Below are 15,120 nucleotides of genomic sequence, written 5' to 3' on the forward strand. Positions count from 1 at the left end.
GCAGGCCACTTGGTTGTGGGAGCAAAGTTCCTGGACTTTAGCCCCGAGCATATGGGAAACAAAGTACCACCAAAGGTGAACCCTCAGCGGCATTAGGGCGGCCAGGTGCAGGGTGCTGTTTCGACGTCTGGCGCCCTGTTTGCAATAGGTAACTTGCGGTTTGCAAAGGCACTGCATGCTAGGGGACGAAGGTCTTCTGGGTGCGACCACCACTTCGAGAGGTAATTTGGGAAGTTACTGGTTGGTTAGGCACCGTCGCTTTGGCCATCCAAGGCCTTGGGGCGTCGGGTGCAGGGGTGCCTTTTGGGGTTGGATCTTCTTACCAGCTCCTGGTCGCGGTTGGGGGACCTTCTGGATTTAGGCTGCAGGCATCGGCTGGAGGCTTGAGGCAGGTTGGGGTTTGCCGGATCTCAGGTCAGGATCGCGGGGGACCTCCTCGAGGTGTTTGCCCGCTCGGGACGTGGACGGTGGGTGCAGAGTGGGGCGGATTCGTGATGTCCGGCCGGAGCCAGAGGTTGCAGATGCACAAATCCAGCGTTCACGGGAGACAGTCTTTGGGGTTGAAGGCAGGCAGGTCCTCCGAGGTTTTCCAGATTGCTGGCTGCAGGACACACCAGGAGTTCGCAGGAGCAGGTTCGAAGTGGAGACAGGATGTTAGTGATGGGGCCAAGTCAGTGGGCATCTTCCTCTTGTTAGCATCGGCACAGCTGTTTGGTCCTTCTTCTTTTCATGTTGCAGGTTCTTGTCTGAGGAAGCAAGGTTCAGGTGTGCTCCTAAATACTAGATATAGGGGCATTACAGGTAGGTAAAAGGTAGGGACCAATGGGTCCCTTCCCTGAGTGGGTACACTCCCTAATATGCTACCCTCCAGTGAGAGGAGGGCGTGAGCCTGTCCCTGGTTGGCCGAGTACCCCAATCTGCAAGATGGCGTGGACTGAGAGTTGTGCTTCACCTCACCTCCCCCATCTGAGGGTTGGAGATGGCAGAGGTGGGCATACCTCTCTTCCTCACTTGTTTTTCCCGCTGGTACTCCCACCCAAAGTGGGGGTCAGAACCAGTGGGGACCAGTTGCTGAAAGCAGTAAGTGGCCTGGGGAAGCTCACAAAGGCGGCAAGCCTTTGAAGCTTCCCCTTCATGAACCCTGCCCATCATGGGGAGGAGGCTTGTCACCTCGTCCCAGAATGTGCATTATTTCAGGTCCCAGAGAGCAGCAGGCTTTCGACCCAGGGGTCCAGAAACATGTCCGGTGGTGGCAGCTCAAAGCAACTACTCAGCCTGGATACTAGTGGTGGGTTAGTTTTCAGGAGGCATCTCTAAGATGCTCTCTGTGTGCATTTGTCATTAAATTCCACACTGCACATTAAACCCAAACTGATGCCAGAGAAGTTTGAGACCAAACTCTCAGTTTTCAGTGTATCCATTACGGGCTCTGGAGTTCGTAATGACAAACTCCTAGCACCATATACTCTTAATGGCAGCACTGCACTTACAATATCTAAGAATGGACCTAGACACTGTAGGGGTACAGGGCTCATGCACCTGTACCCTCACCACTGGTATAGTGCACCCAGCTAGAGGGGTGACTGATCTATGCCAGGGCAGTGGATTGTAGGCATGTCGCAGAGGTGCGCTATGTCGACCCTTCACTTTGTTCTGCACCAAAACATGCAGCCTGCAAAAGGCAGTGAGAGTGTTATGGTACAGGACCTCTAAAGGTAGCACAATAAGTGCTGCAGCCCTTGGAGCTCTTCTCTGGTCACAGTGACCTGGTTACCTGTGGTACCATGTACCAGGGGCTGACCTATGGCCAGAGATGTCAATTGGATTTAGGCTTCAATGTAGTTTTAGGGAAAGAACATAGGCCCTGGGTACCCAATTAGCAGGAGCCCAGAACACATTCAGTCAAAGTACATCAGCGATTCAGCTAAAGGTGGGGGCAACCATACAGAAAGAGGGCCCTTTCTCACAATATATTCATGCTAGATATACACTAAGTGGTGATGATAGTAGAAAAAAACTTTGGAAAATAAAAACTAATCTCCAGCTTAAACAAAAAACAACTTATTTCTGAGATGTGTGCTAAGCTGGTGCATCTCAGCGTGTCCAGGCACTAGCGGCAACACCACTACTACTACTGGCTATTTTTAAGCCTTCATTTGTGTTCTGAAGAACGAGAACTCTCCAAGACTGCATGCCAGACAATGATGTAAGTTCTATTAAAATTTATGCTACATAAAATTGAAGTGCAATTCTCCAGATTCATCATTTCTGACTGCTTATGGTATTCCATCTGCATGCCTGATTTTAAACCTTACCTTTGTCTTTCAGTTCCTTTGGAGCTTCGGTCGACTCTGTGATTGGTCAGTTGTTTGGGTGCGAGGTGGAGAACTGCAGTATGTGCCGCTGTGGCAAGGAGACAGTGCGGGTGTCCTCCAACTTACTGTTTACCCTGTACTACCCTGAGAACGGCGGCAGCGGTATGTACTACCTCCAAGAAGCATAACCCTTAGTGTGAATCTTAGCCCTTTGACCACCTTATGCCAAAGGCTTCTCTGGAACTGCCCTATGGCCTTCCTACCTGTTCTGTCCTTCTGTTCTATGCCCTTTCCTGCTGGCATCTCATTTTCCTATGATCTGCCCTCCTATCTTATATCCCCTCTCTGTCCTCTGAGTTCCGTTGCACCTACTTCAGATCTCTTCTGACCTCTCCTGATCCCCTCTAACCTGCTTGCTCATGCCTGCTGGCCCCTTTGTTCCGCCCTGTTGCTCCTGCCCTCTCACCCCTACCCTCTGACCCCTCTCCATTGCTTCTGCCACATCCTTTGCATTGGTCCCAATGCCTCCCCCTCCCATTCCTTTTATCCTTTGGCAGTATGCATATCACAGCACACTGTAATACATGACAAGGAACCTGCATACAAACAAGAACAAGAGTAGAAGTAGGCAGACAGAACAAGGAACACTCTGTTATTATATAGATCTGTATTAGACTAACCTGGACGGAGGAGCTAAAGAAGCAAGAAAGCAAATGAGAACTCAAATTACAATGAAAGTGCAGGTGACATAAGAGAATCTTGCTTTAAATATGAAAAATATACCAGTCTTGAAATTAACCTTGGATATTCAAAAGGAAAAAGTAATGACTATGAGAATGTGGAAACAAAGGCTTCTAACCTGCTTTTTAGAGTATGGAATGCGACGGACATGTCTAGATATCAGAAGTTATTCGTAAATCAGGGGTTTTGCAGTGGGGAAATAATGTATCACAAAAATGTTGAATGTCTAAAATGCCATGATTTGGATGCACCAAAACATTTGTAAAGATGTGGAGGGACTCTGTGTAGCAGGCTTGATTTAGAAAAGTCACCAGATGAACATGTAGTAAGTTCCTGATAACCCTAAGCAAAACCTCATCGATTTTACTAGGAGTAGTGAGAGATAATGCAGGTTTATTGATGCGAGCTCGTAAGAGCCTGATTGATATTTGAATAGTTTTAGTGGTACTGAATAAATGTTGCAAGACTGGGAAAGTGCGACATCCTCAAAATGTTAAATTGTAAGTTCGTAGCATGCGTTGCTGTAGATACACATGCTTTGCATACTCCTGCCATCTAGTGTTGGGCTCGAACGTTTGCAAGTTGTTTTTCTTCTAAAGTATTTTGAGGCACGAGGTATAGTGACTCCTCCCTTAGCTTGTAATTCACATGGGCAATGTAGGAAGCTGGCTCTCTAAATAGTCTACCAAAATGAGGTGCATTATTTTTAAAGTCCAGGTATCCCTTACTAGTGTACAGGAGCTTGCATTATTTGAAAAAGGCACGTTAGTGATCGATTCCTTACCTTAGAATATCCCCAGCTGTCAGACTGGATCCTGAAAACTTTCGTCAGCAGTACCCCTGCGCGTCGTCGTGTGGCTCCGCGTGCGTTGTTGGCGTCGTATTCGCTGAGATGACGTCACTGAAGCTACTTAGACGCGCCCACGTGCGCTGAGGTCAGTTCTTTCCTTTATCGCGCCAGCAAGAGTAGATCCGGAGGGAGCGGTACCCTGTCACTTGTTGACTGATACATTTTTTCTATTATTTGTAAGTACAACTGTACCCCTGGTGCAAAGGGATGCCCGGTTTGAAGCTTAGTGAGACCTGTCTGCGCACGATGTCGCTGACTGACCTGCACCGTGTCTATTCTGCCTGGGGCGTGACCATGACACCGAGTCGTGTTCCCACTGCCGGGCCATGGCCCCAGAAACTTTGCGGGAGCGGTCCCGAAAATGGCTGGAGGCCCGGGAGTTGGCCCCACATCGTTCCAGGCCCGGTTCCGTGGGAGGTCGAGGGCCTGGTCGCAGAGCAAGCACCATCATTCGAAGTCTTCGCACTTGGAGTCCGGTAAGGTGAAGCACAAAAAGTCGAAGAAGCGTCACCGCTCTTCGTCGTCCCCTCGCCGGTCGCAGTGACAGTGCGGGATTCCCAGTTCAGTAAATCATACTTACCTGGGCCCATAAACATTCATACTTTGAACTAGTAATCCAACTTAACTTCCTGCCTATCAGAGTTCTATTCTCCTTTGGACTTATACCTGTACACCATGACTTACCAATAGAATAATAGGTAGAGAATAACATTTACCTCATGAAAAATAAACCACAGACTCAGGAAAGTTTTAAACACTTCATCTATGCAATATTTTGTGAGTCAAAATCCAGTACAGACTATTCAATACTTTCTCAAGAATTTTAATCAAAGCAAAAATCTTTGGAGACTTAATTAGGACTTTAGACATTGGTACCTGAGAAGGGTGAAAAAGGGAAACAGTACAAGGACATATACCACACAGATTATATTTACCTAGAATGGTGCGAGGACCAACCCTGGCCACGGGCTGGGACAAGAGAAAAGGCTCCCGACTAATCAGATGCCGACAGGACAGGTGCAGGACAGGCATCCTCCGCTAAGTGCAACACCAGCGTTGCACCCCTCTCTATGGCTACTGTCGGACCCCGACTGGGTAGATCGGTTCTTCTCCCTCAGCAAAACTCCTGATTCTTCTGTCAAAGTGCTCAACTAGCACTCTGCTCTCGATTCTCCTTCAGCATTCATTGGGTCAGTGACAGGTCTGTGAAAAGTCGGACAATCTAACTCACTAAGCCTACCTTAGTTATACCATTTCAGAGTGTGTACCGCCCCCTTAATGTTGCACATTCTATGTGTTCCCTTCATTTGATTGGTCAGAAAGACAAGGAGAGGTCATCACACCTTACCAGTATGAGGTCATTTTCATTCAATATTCCTGCCCATAATTTACTTTCCCAAGCATTTTTATCCCACCCAGCAATAATATTTCAATTCATATACAATCTATAAAGTTCTGTGCTTTCTCTTCCTCTTGCTCCGGGTGACTAGGTAAGTTTCCCACGAACGTCACGAATAAGATGGGAACTGGCATCAATTCAATGTCAAAGCTGTGAGGGGTTCGATGTTATCTGTGCATGACCAAATGTTTTCAAAATGGTGTTTGCGATTCCCTTCAGGCCCAAATACGAGCTATCAATGAAGTCAGAGAGACACATTAGAATCTAAAAGTAAATTAATGCACTGTATACCGCTTAATTCTAGTCTAACCCCATTACTTTATTTTAACTATAGCATTAATAGTTAAGCGGAACACACAAGTTTTAGTTTGGGCAGGAGCATGTGTATTAGTATGTAAAGCATGAAGCGGCCATCTTTAGCACTAGTGCGCATCTGAAAGAAATTCCCACCAAAAGCAGAGATACGTCACACTACGTAGATGTAGTAGACGCATGCGCAGAAAGATTCTCGCGTTTTTGGCGGCCATATTAGGACACGCGGATTACTGTTAATAAAAGCACATAGTTAAGCTTACCCTAGATACTAGAAATATTGTGTAGTGCGGTTTTAGTAATCACAAAACATGTTGGTTAATAACTTACATGTTATTTCAAGAGGTTTGAAAAAGAGCAGGTTCCTGTATGTAGGAAACCTTGCTCCATAAATCCCCTCTATGATGGTATTTTATACCATCACTAATTACGGAACCAGATGCCAACTTTAGCATGCTCCCAATTCAATTTCTTCTATTACTTTATGATTTCCTCTATGTTTTCTCTTTTGGAAACCCTTCATTCTTTTGTAAATATCCCCTTTTATTTCTTTAAGTTGAATTTCATCATATTTTCGTTTCTTTCCTTTCTCATTTACTGCATATCTTTTTCTGTTTCTGCTGCATTTGCACCACTATCATCACTAAAATCAATCAGGCTATTCCCATTATTGGCATTAGTGTTCGACCTACAATACTTTTTCCTACATTAGAAAACCAACTACCTACAGAGGAGCGACCACCAGTTAGTCTTTTCCATGCACTGTCAACCTCCAGTGGTTTTAATTCTTTTTCCAAATAAGTAATATTTCTGACATACCTTCCAATTTCAATACTTTTGTCAGGTATGTAGGTGCAACAATGTTCCTCCTTCAGCATTCTACAGACTCCACCCTCTTTTGCCAATAATATGTCAAGAGCAAGTCGATTTTGCAAAACCATAGATCTTATCGCAACTAATTCAGTATTGATCAACAGAAATCCTCCAGCAGTGTCAGTCGATAAGCGATCAACCACTGTGGACAATATATAAATTCTTTGCATATTCAGAATTACCCCACTGAAGGTATCAAGGCACTAAATATATCTCCTAGAATTTCGGAAAAACAACCTCTTTTCTGTTGTGTTATTCCATTATTGTCTTCATTGCTTTCAGTGATTCTTTTTACATGGTATACCTTTGGGTATACTATTCCGAAATAGCAACTCACATACCAATGATCAGGCAGCTTAAAATAAGCTTTGTTCCCACAAATAAAATACACTCCAGGAAAAACTGAATGAGTTCCCCCTTTTAGGCCCCAACCCCCGATTATCAGGAAATTATGTTAACATTCACTGGAACCGATGAATACCTTGCTATAATCTGTTTTTAACCTATGGAGGCAGATTTTCCCGTTCTTTTCAAGATCCAGGGACATAGCAGCATGAGGCTTGCCAGTTGCAATACATTCTTCCCTTTCATCCCATTTGAGTATCTGAGGTTTTGGTTCAGTAGCCCTTCTATGGATATCCGGTCTCCTTTTCTCTACTAAATTCGAAAATATTTTCTCTTCTTCATGCAATCTACATGTTAAATTGTCTTTTTGTGCATCAGCTATATATATTGTTTTCATTGTTAGAAAATATTCACCCATAAATTGTGAGTCTTTACTGCTAAGAACAGGGTTCATATTTCTGCGTATAGGGATTTCAGAAAAAATCACATCTATGTTAGAATATTATTGTAACTTTCCACTTCTTTAAAAAAAAACTAGCTAAAATACTACATGAAATGCCATATGTCAGGGGTAAATTATATGTTACTCCTTCTGCTACTGATGTTGGTAATTTCATACAGACGTAGCAATACCTAACTTCCATTGTTTCTACATAGTGTACTAACAGGTTAGCAAATACATTTACATCTGTCTCATTTCTAATTTTACTATGTTGTAATTCTCTCTCATCTGGTGCTTCTAAATCTACTCCATCTTGTTTAAGGTTAGCTACCTTTCCATGTGTACTAGTGTCATTCTGTTTATTACCAGCCATCAAGTAAGGTATTGCTATTGTCAGTCCTAGCCATGCCAGTAGCACTATCAGTATACTACATATGCATATTCTACAGCATGTCTTTATACAATTTCTTTTTTAGTTTCCAGTAACTCTACTATCAGCCATTTCTGACTAAGGAGACTTAGTCCCTCTTTGTAACTTTTACACAGATTATAAACTATGACATTTTCAAGTTGTTCTCACTTCCTCAATTTGATCAGCAATCAATTCCTCATCACTGATTTCCAGATTCTCAAAACCCTAGCGAATTACAGAGTTCCATTCAGGACCTGGGAATGTATTATTGAGTCTTTTCAAGCGTGGACTTCTCCTTTTTGTTTTTTCTGTGGATGGTCCAGACTGACTTGTAATTTCATCTACTTGGTCTGGTTCTTCATTTATTGTCGTAAGGCGATATTTCAATCTTTTTAGGCCAAGTATCACATTTTCTGAGTCTCTTAGCTGGCACTGTGCTTTTGAGATTCTTTAGATGTTCTTTTGTTTTCATTGAGTTGTGGCACAATTTGGTCATTTTAGTCTTCTGAATTCCTCTCTATCTGATCTTGTCCAGGGCTAGTTACCTTAGTTGTTTCTGCCTGAATGGGTTCTTCTCCAGTATTGGGGTGTCTTTCATAGATTCACATGCTTGAATATTCCCCGTCGTCGAAGTGGGAGCCCCACGGTAAATAAAATAGCAATAAAACCAATCATATATATGTATAAAGACATAATTACATACATTCTAAAACCATAAATACTCATAAGTACCAAGGTTAGCATTAACACATAGAAGTACATTAGAAGAAAAAGGCACTTTAATAGCATATCCATGTCATTATGCTAGTCCAAACATTAGCCAATCAGGCGCAAGCACCCCTCTAGAACCTTCTCCTCAGAGGCTCAGGCCCTCAGTTTTGTGAAGGGAGTCTCCCTGAGCTCTCCTCAGTTTTCTGCTTCCTTTTGGATTTTCTACAGCTTTTGGTATGTCTTGAAGTAAGAAATCTCTTTTTTGTCCTTGTGCTTCTTGTGGGAAGTTGCGGCTCTTCTCAGAGGACCCTCACATGAAGTGTATTTACCGCCTCTATCCAGAACATGAGGTAGGCAAGTGTAAAATTTCCGGGACTTTTTCAACCAAGACTCTAAAGGACAGGGAGGGGCGTCTCCTTCTGTGGTTGCAGAGGTTGAAGGATAAGGATTCACCTCTTTCTGGTGCAGACAGCCTTGCCTCAGGTTTGTCTAGAGCCACTTCCAATCGTAGCAGTGCTCCTGCTGTGTCTCCACCTCTTCCTGCTACGCCTACGCAATCTGACTCTCCGGCGTCTGCGGCTCCTTCAACGCATGTTTCTGCTAAAAAACTTGCAAAATGTCCAACGGGAGCGTTGACGATCTGTCCAAGATCTGCCGTCTCTGGCTTTCTGACGACGACAGTGATGACGACTTCTGCCAGCAGGTCCTCGACGGCGGCTGACTCAACGTCTTCAGAGTCGACGGTGGTGTGTCTGAGCCTCAAATCCATCTCGTCTACGATACCTATTGCCTCGTCGATGTAAAAAAAGGGAGTCTCATAGACGCCTAAATCTTCGTCGTCGTCTTCTGTGAAGAAAGCCTCTTCGTCGGCGGGTGCTCCGTTGACGACAGCTCCGTCAATGACCGTTTCGGCGGCGGCAGCACCGTCGACGGTGGCGCCATCGACGGCGACCTCTTCGATGGCGGTGGTCTCGTCGTCGACTGCTTCGTCGATGGTGGTTGTCCCGTCGACGGAGTTACTGTCGTCGACGTCTACTTTCGCATCATTACCTCTGGTGCCCATTTCAACATCCGGCTCCGTGACTCCTGCTGTTGACCCTCTGCTCCAGCGTCGACATGTGTCTTTGGATCAGCTTCCGATTCCACAACACTCTCGGCCTCCATCACCTCTTTTTGCCACAGGTTCGGAGAATGACTGTTTCGGATGAGGAGGAAGATGATAGATTTCGGGCAGCTCGAAGCCCTTCGGAGTTGGTCATCAAATGTCAGGATTATGAGGATGATCAGGAGGATCATTAATTCCATGAGGAGGAACCTTCCTCACAGGTTCCCACTGCTCTCCCTTATTTCTAATCTCAAGTACATGTTGGAGGATTATAATAGACGATTTCCACCGTCTCACCATGGATCCCCTCAGCCTAGGGTGCCTGCAACTACGGCGGCTCCTTCGTCTACTGCACTGCCGGGGCCATCTGCGCCATCTGTTCAGATTCAGGCAGCTGTTGATGAGGATGATGACGTTCGCCCTGATCGGGAAGACGGCGAAGTAGATGATGATGATGGGACCATGGCGGATTGGGACGATTATCGGATCCAAACACCGTCGCCGCCTCCATCGGGTCCTGGGGATTCCCCTCCTGTTGATATGGCTAGTTTTCACCAACTTATGGAAAGAGCGGCGCTGCGCTTCAAACTCCCTATGGTTCTGAAGGATGAAGATTGCTTTCTTTATTACTTCTAGAGTCAGCCTCTTAAACAAGTCCGTGCGGTGCCCATAATTGCCTTTATCTGGAACGAAGGTGTCAAACTGATGCAGATGCCAAATTCTATTCCGGCGCTTCTTCCACGTTTGGAGAAAAAATATAGAGCACCCCAAGGCTCTCCAGCTTGCCTTGTAGCGCAACCTAAACCTGAATCAGTGATCACCCAGGCTGCGCAGCGTCATTCCAGGAATCCATCTTCTCCTATTACCGCACCTCCTGACCGTGAGGGGCGTCGTTTTGATGCCATTGGACGAAAATGTTCCAATATGGCTTCTACCACCGTGAGAGCTGCAAATTCTCTGGCCATTCTGGGTCGTTACGACTGCTAAATGTGGTCGGATATGTCCTCTTTTAACGACCTCATTCCTGAGCCCTCCAGAGCTGAGGCTCTCATGATTCTTCAGGAAGGAGAGAGAGCCTCATCGGAGATTATCGACTGCTCTGTGGACATTGCGTGCACTGGTTTTCGTCAGCTTGCGGGGGCGGCTGTTTTGCGTCGTCAGGGCTGGCTTCGTTCCTCTTTTCGCCACGAGGTTCAGGCGAAAATTCTCGACATGCCCCGTGACGGCGAATCACTTTTTGGCCAGCATGTGGATGACACACTTCAAACCATCAAAAAGGACACTGAGACGGCTCGTGCCCTAGGCACTTTCCAGTTTCGCAAGAAGCCTTTTCGTGGTGCGCGTGGACGCTGCACCTCCTCTTTTCGTGGCGGATCCAACCAGTACCGCTCCTACAATCAAGGAAACCAAAGGTATTCCTCTCAGTCACAATCTTAGCGACAACAGTCTACCAAATCTTACAGAGGAAAGTCTGCCTACAGAGGTTCCGCTTCTAAGAAGCAATGACTTTCCTTCCCTTCTCAAAGCTGGAGGTCGAATCTCTCTCTTCTATTCCAATTGGTCTTTAATACATTCGGGCCGTTGGGTGCTAGACATTGTGTCAAAAGGCCATGCTTTGGAGTTTGTCAAGTTCCCTTCAAACACTCCTCCAACTGGTCCTCCTCCAGCTCACCTCAAGGAGCTCTTTCAACAAATTTGACTCCTGATTCAGAAGTGGTTCCCAAGTCTCAGAAGGGGATGGGATTCTATTCCAGTTTTTTCCTGGTCCTCAAGAAATCCGGCGAATGACATCCGATCCTCGACTTAAGGGCCCTAAACAAGTACCTGAAATGCTAATCCTTCCACATGCTCACGGAAATCCTCCGCCTTCTCTCGAAGGGCGACTTCCTGACTACTATCAATCTCCAGGACGCTTATTTCCACGTGCCAATACTTCCAAGGCACCGGAAGTACTTGCTCTTCCGGGTCGGGCGCAGAGACTTTCAATTCAAGGTTCTGCCTTTTGGCCTACGTTCCGCCCCCACGTCTTCACGAAGGTCCTGGCCCTGGTGGTGGCATATCTATGTTTGAAGGGTATTCAACATTTTCCCTACCTGGACGACTGTCTCAAAGTCGCAGTCTCGTCATCAGGCGTCTCTGGACACTCAATTCTGTCAGACTCTATTTCACTCCCTAGGTCTGTCCATCAACACCGAGAAGTCTCAGGTTGATCCAGCTCCCTGCAGGACCTTTCTAGGCGCCACTCTGAATACTTCGCTGGCGCAGACATTCGTGTCTCGCGAACGTCTGCTGCGGATTCTACGCCTAGTGGCTCTCATCCGTTCAAAAGGGTCCGTTTCAGTTTGTTTGTTGAAGTAATTTCTCGGGATGGCGTCCTCCTGCATCTCCCTGATCCCATATTGCAGGCTCAAGAGTTGTCCAATTCAAGAGGAACTGGACAAACAGTGGCGTCAGGTCACCGGCTCTTTTAACGACCTGGTCCTGGTGACCACACGAATGAGGTCCGCTCTCCGCTGGTGGGCTCAACCGTCCAACATCGCTGCTGGTACTTCTTTCCTGACCATCGCTCCAGAGCTCGTCCTTACCACGGTTCCTCCCTGGAAGGTTGGGGTGCATATCCTCAGGGGCTATCCATAAAGGGCAAGTGGACCCTGTCTCAACGTTCCTGGCACAGCAACGGGATGGAACTAATGGCCATTTTTCTTGTGCTAAAGTCTATCCGTCTTCTACTTCAGAGAGAATCAGTGCTCATTCAAACTGACAATACCACCATATGCACTATTTAAACAAACAGGGCGGCACCAAGTCACCGCTCCTCTCTCAGCTGGCACAGAGCATCTGGGATTTGGCACTCCGTCACCAAATTGCCCTGACAGCGGTTCACCTACCAGGCATCTCCAACATCCTGGCCGATTTCCTCAGCAGGTCCGCGTCCTCGACCCACGAGTGGGAGTTGCATCAGCCTACTCTAGACTTCATTTTTCGGCTGTGGGGTCGCCCAAACCTGGATCTTTTTGCGAGCCCTGTGAACCGGAAATGCCCGTCTTGTGCAAGCTGGCTTCCCCACCAAGGGTCGTGCGGGAATGCCCTTTTGATGGACTGGTGCAATCTATTTGCCTATGCTTTTCCGCCGATCCCGCTGGTTCCTCGAGTGTTGTGGAAAATGCAGAGACAGCCGTACCACATTATCTTGAACGCTCCCAGATGACCTCGACAAGCGTGGTTCTCGGAACTGCTGCTTCTCTCACAGTGCGAAGCCATCCTTCTTCGCCCTCGGGCGGATCTCCTCACAATGGACAAGGGTCAGATCTGCCATCCGGACCCTTTCTCTCTCAAATTATCAGTCTGGAACCTGTGCACCTTGAATTTTCCCACTTGAATATTTCACTGGCATGTAGAGACGTTCTTGCCAATGTGAGAGCTCCGTCCACAGTAAAGACTTAACAATTAAAGTAGAAAAGGTTCTGTCACTGGTGTGCATCTAACAACATCCACCCCGTGCACTCTTCTCCTGCTCAGCTTCTGCCGTTATTTCTGCAGTTGGCTCAATCAGGACTTTCCCACACCACTTTGAAGGTCTTCCTAGCGGCAATATCTCGTTTTCGGCAGGATGGGTCTTCTTCTCTCTACTCTTCCAGAGTAATTCGCCAGTTTTTCAAGGGCTCTTCAGGATGTTTCCGCCCATTCGGCGTCCTCCTCCTACCTGGCATCTCAATATTGTTTTAGCGCAATTGATGAATGCGCCTTTTGAGCCCATCCACAAAGCGGATTTGACATTTTTGACCAGGAAGGTTGCCCTCCTTCTCGCCCTGACCTCCTCTCGTCGCGTGAGTGATATCCACACCTTTCCCATTCAGCCTAGTTTCCTTCAATTCAAATCGTACTGTGTGGTACGTCACACCAACCCTTTATTCATGCCTAAGGTGCCAACTGATTTTCACCTCAATGAACCGGTGTTCTTAAAAACTTTCTTAGCTAATCCCCAGTCTCCGGCGGAGCAGCGTTTGCATTTATTAGACGTTAAGAGAGGTCTTAAATTTTACATCGGCAGGACAGCGCCCTTTCGCAGGTCTGATTAACTGTTCGTTGCTTATGGACGCATGCACAAGGAGCGTTCTTTTACCAAGCCAACTTTTGCACGTTGGATTTCCTCAATAATCTCTTTCGGTCATCAGAAGGCCGGCAATCCCCTTCAATCTACAGTAAGAGCTCATTCCACCAGGGCGATGTCATCTTCTACTGCCCTGTTTGCTGGTGTGACGCTTAACCAAAACTGTCGAGCAGCTACGTGATCCAGCAGGCACACTTTCACGAAGCACTACTGCCTAGAGACGATCAACGAATCTGATACAGCAGTGGGCCAAGTGGTGCTTCGCAATCTTTTTAAATAAGGTGAGCCTCTTTCCTTCCCTCCGCCTGTATGGGTTGTTATCTGTCTGGCAGCATTGTTATTTCTTTACATTTTATACCACTGCACTGCTATTTTTTCCTGTGACCAGCTATTACTGCTTACTATTCTATTCAAGCATGTGAATCTATGAAAGACTCCCCAATTCTGGAGAAGAACAATTGTTACTTATCTGTAAGCGGTGGTTCTCCAGTATTGGTGTCTTTCATAGATTCACATGCGACCCACCCACCTAACTTCAGAGGCTCGCTTCTTCTCCTAGACTCTTTTGTCATTCTCGTGCTACGAAAATCTGAGGGCCTGAGCCTCTCAGGAGAGGGTTCTAGAGGGGTGCTTGCGCCTGATTGGCTGTAGTTTGGACTAGCATAATGACATGGATATGCTATTAAAGTGCCTTTTTCTTCTAATGTATTTCTATGTGTTAATGCTAACCTTGGTACTTATGAGTGTTTATGGGTTTAGGATGTATGTAATTATGTCTATACACATATATGATTGGCTTTATTGCTATTTTATTTACCCTGGGGCTCCCACTTCGACAACGCGGAATATTCAAGCATGCAAATCTATGAAAGACACCACTACTGGAGAACCACCGTTTACAGGTAAGTAACAATTGTTCTTCTATAGTAGTCTGGCCCTGTTCAGGATTTTGTTGGATTTGGCTTTGGCCTTGTGTTCCTTCTTCCTGAGAACTTTTTTCTATACCTGTCTGGTCCTGCTCAGGTCTTGTAATTTTTTGATTGTCTTCTGCCTCAACGTGTTCTCTAGTGCCTATCTGTCCCTCCTCATACTCAGGAGTGTTGTTTCAATTTTCATTTGTCTGAGTATATTGTTCTTTCCTTATCTGGTCCTCCTCAGATTTTATAATTGCTTTTTTTCTGTGATCTCAGTGTATTCTTCTATTCCGGTCTCATCCTCACTATCATTCTATCTAAATAAGTTTGGCTACTTGTTCCTACTGTTACTTCAGGTATGTTAACTATTGTAATCTATTCATCCTGACTGATGCGCAATCATTCTTCATCAGCTACCTCAGGATCTATCACTTGCGATCCTTCAGCTGCACAACCTTCAGCCTCTACTTCGTCAGGTTCTGTCACTCTTTTGGTGTGGCTGGCATGAATCCAGTTTGGAATTCCTTTGCACTTCACAGCTGTGGTGGTAACCAATATTACTTGATGTGGTTTTCCCCACCTAGGTGCTA

The 15,120-nt window shown here is 46.1% G+C and overlaps 1 protein-coding gene across 1 annotated transcript in view; it reads left to right on the forward strand.

Annotated features, from left to right (window-relative positions):
* Nucleotides 1-15,120, forward strand: part of LOC147748826 (PAN2-PAN3 deadenylation complex catalytic subunit PAN2-like) — a 771,836-nt gene that overhangs the window by 138,305 nt on the left and 618,411 nt on the right. Inside the window, exon 7 of the mRNA XM_086928597.1 lies at nucleotides 2,329-2,477. Within this exon, the coding sequence (XP_086784723.1) occupies nucleotides 2,329-2,477 (149 nt within the window). The remainder of the gene's footprint in view (nucleotides 1-2,328; nucleotides 2,478-15,120) is intronic.

The sequence above is a fragment of the Lissotriton vulgaris genome, chromosome 1_1 (assembly GCF_964263255.1).
Source record: "Lissotriton vulgaris chromosome 1_1, aLisVul1.2, whole genome shotgun sequence".
NCBI lineage: Eukaryota > Metazoa > Chordata > Amphibia > Caudata > Salamandridae > Lissotriton > Lissotriton vulgaris.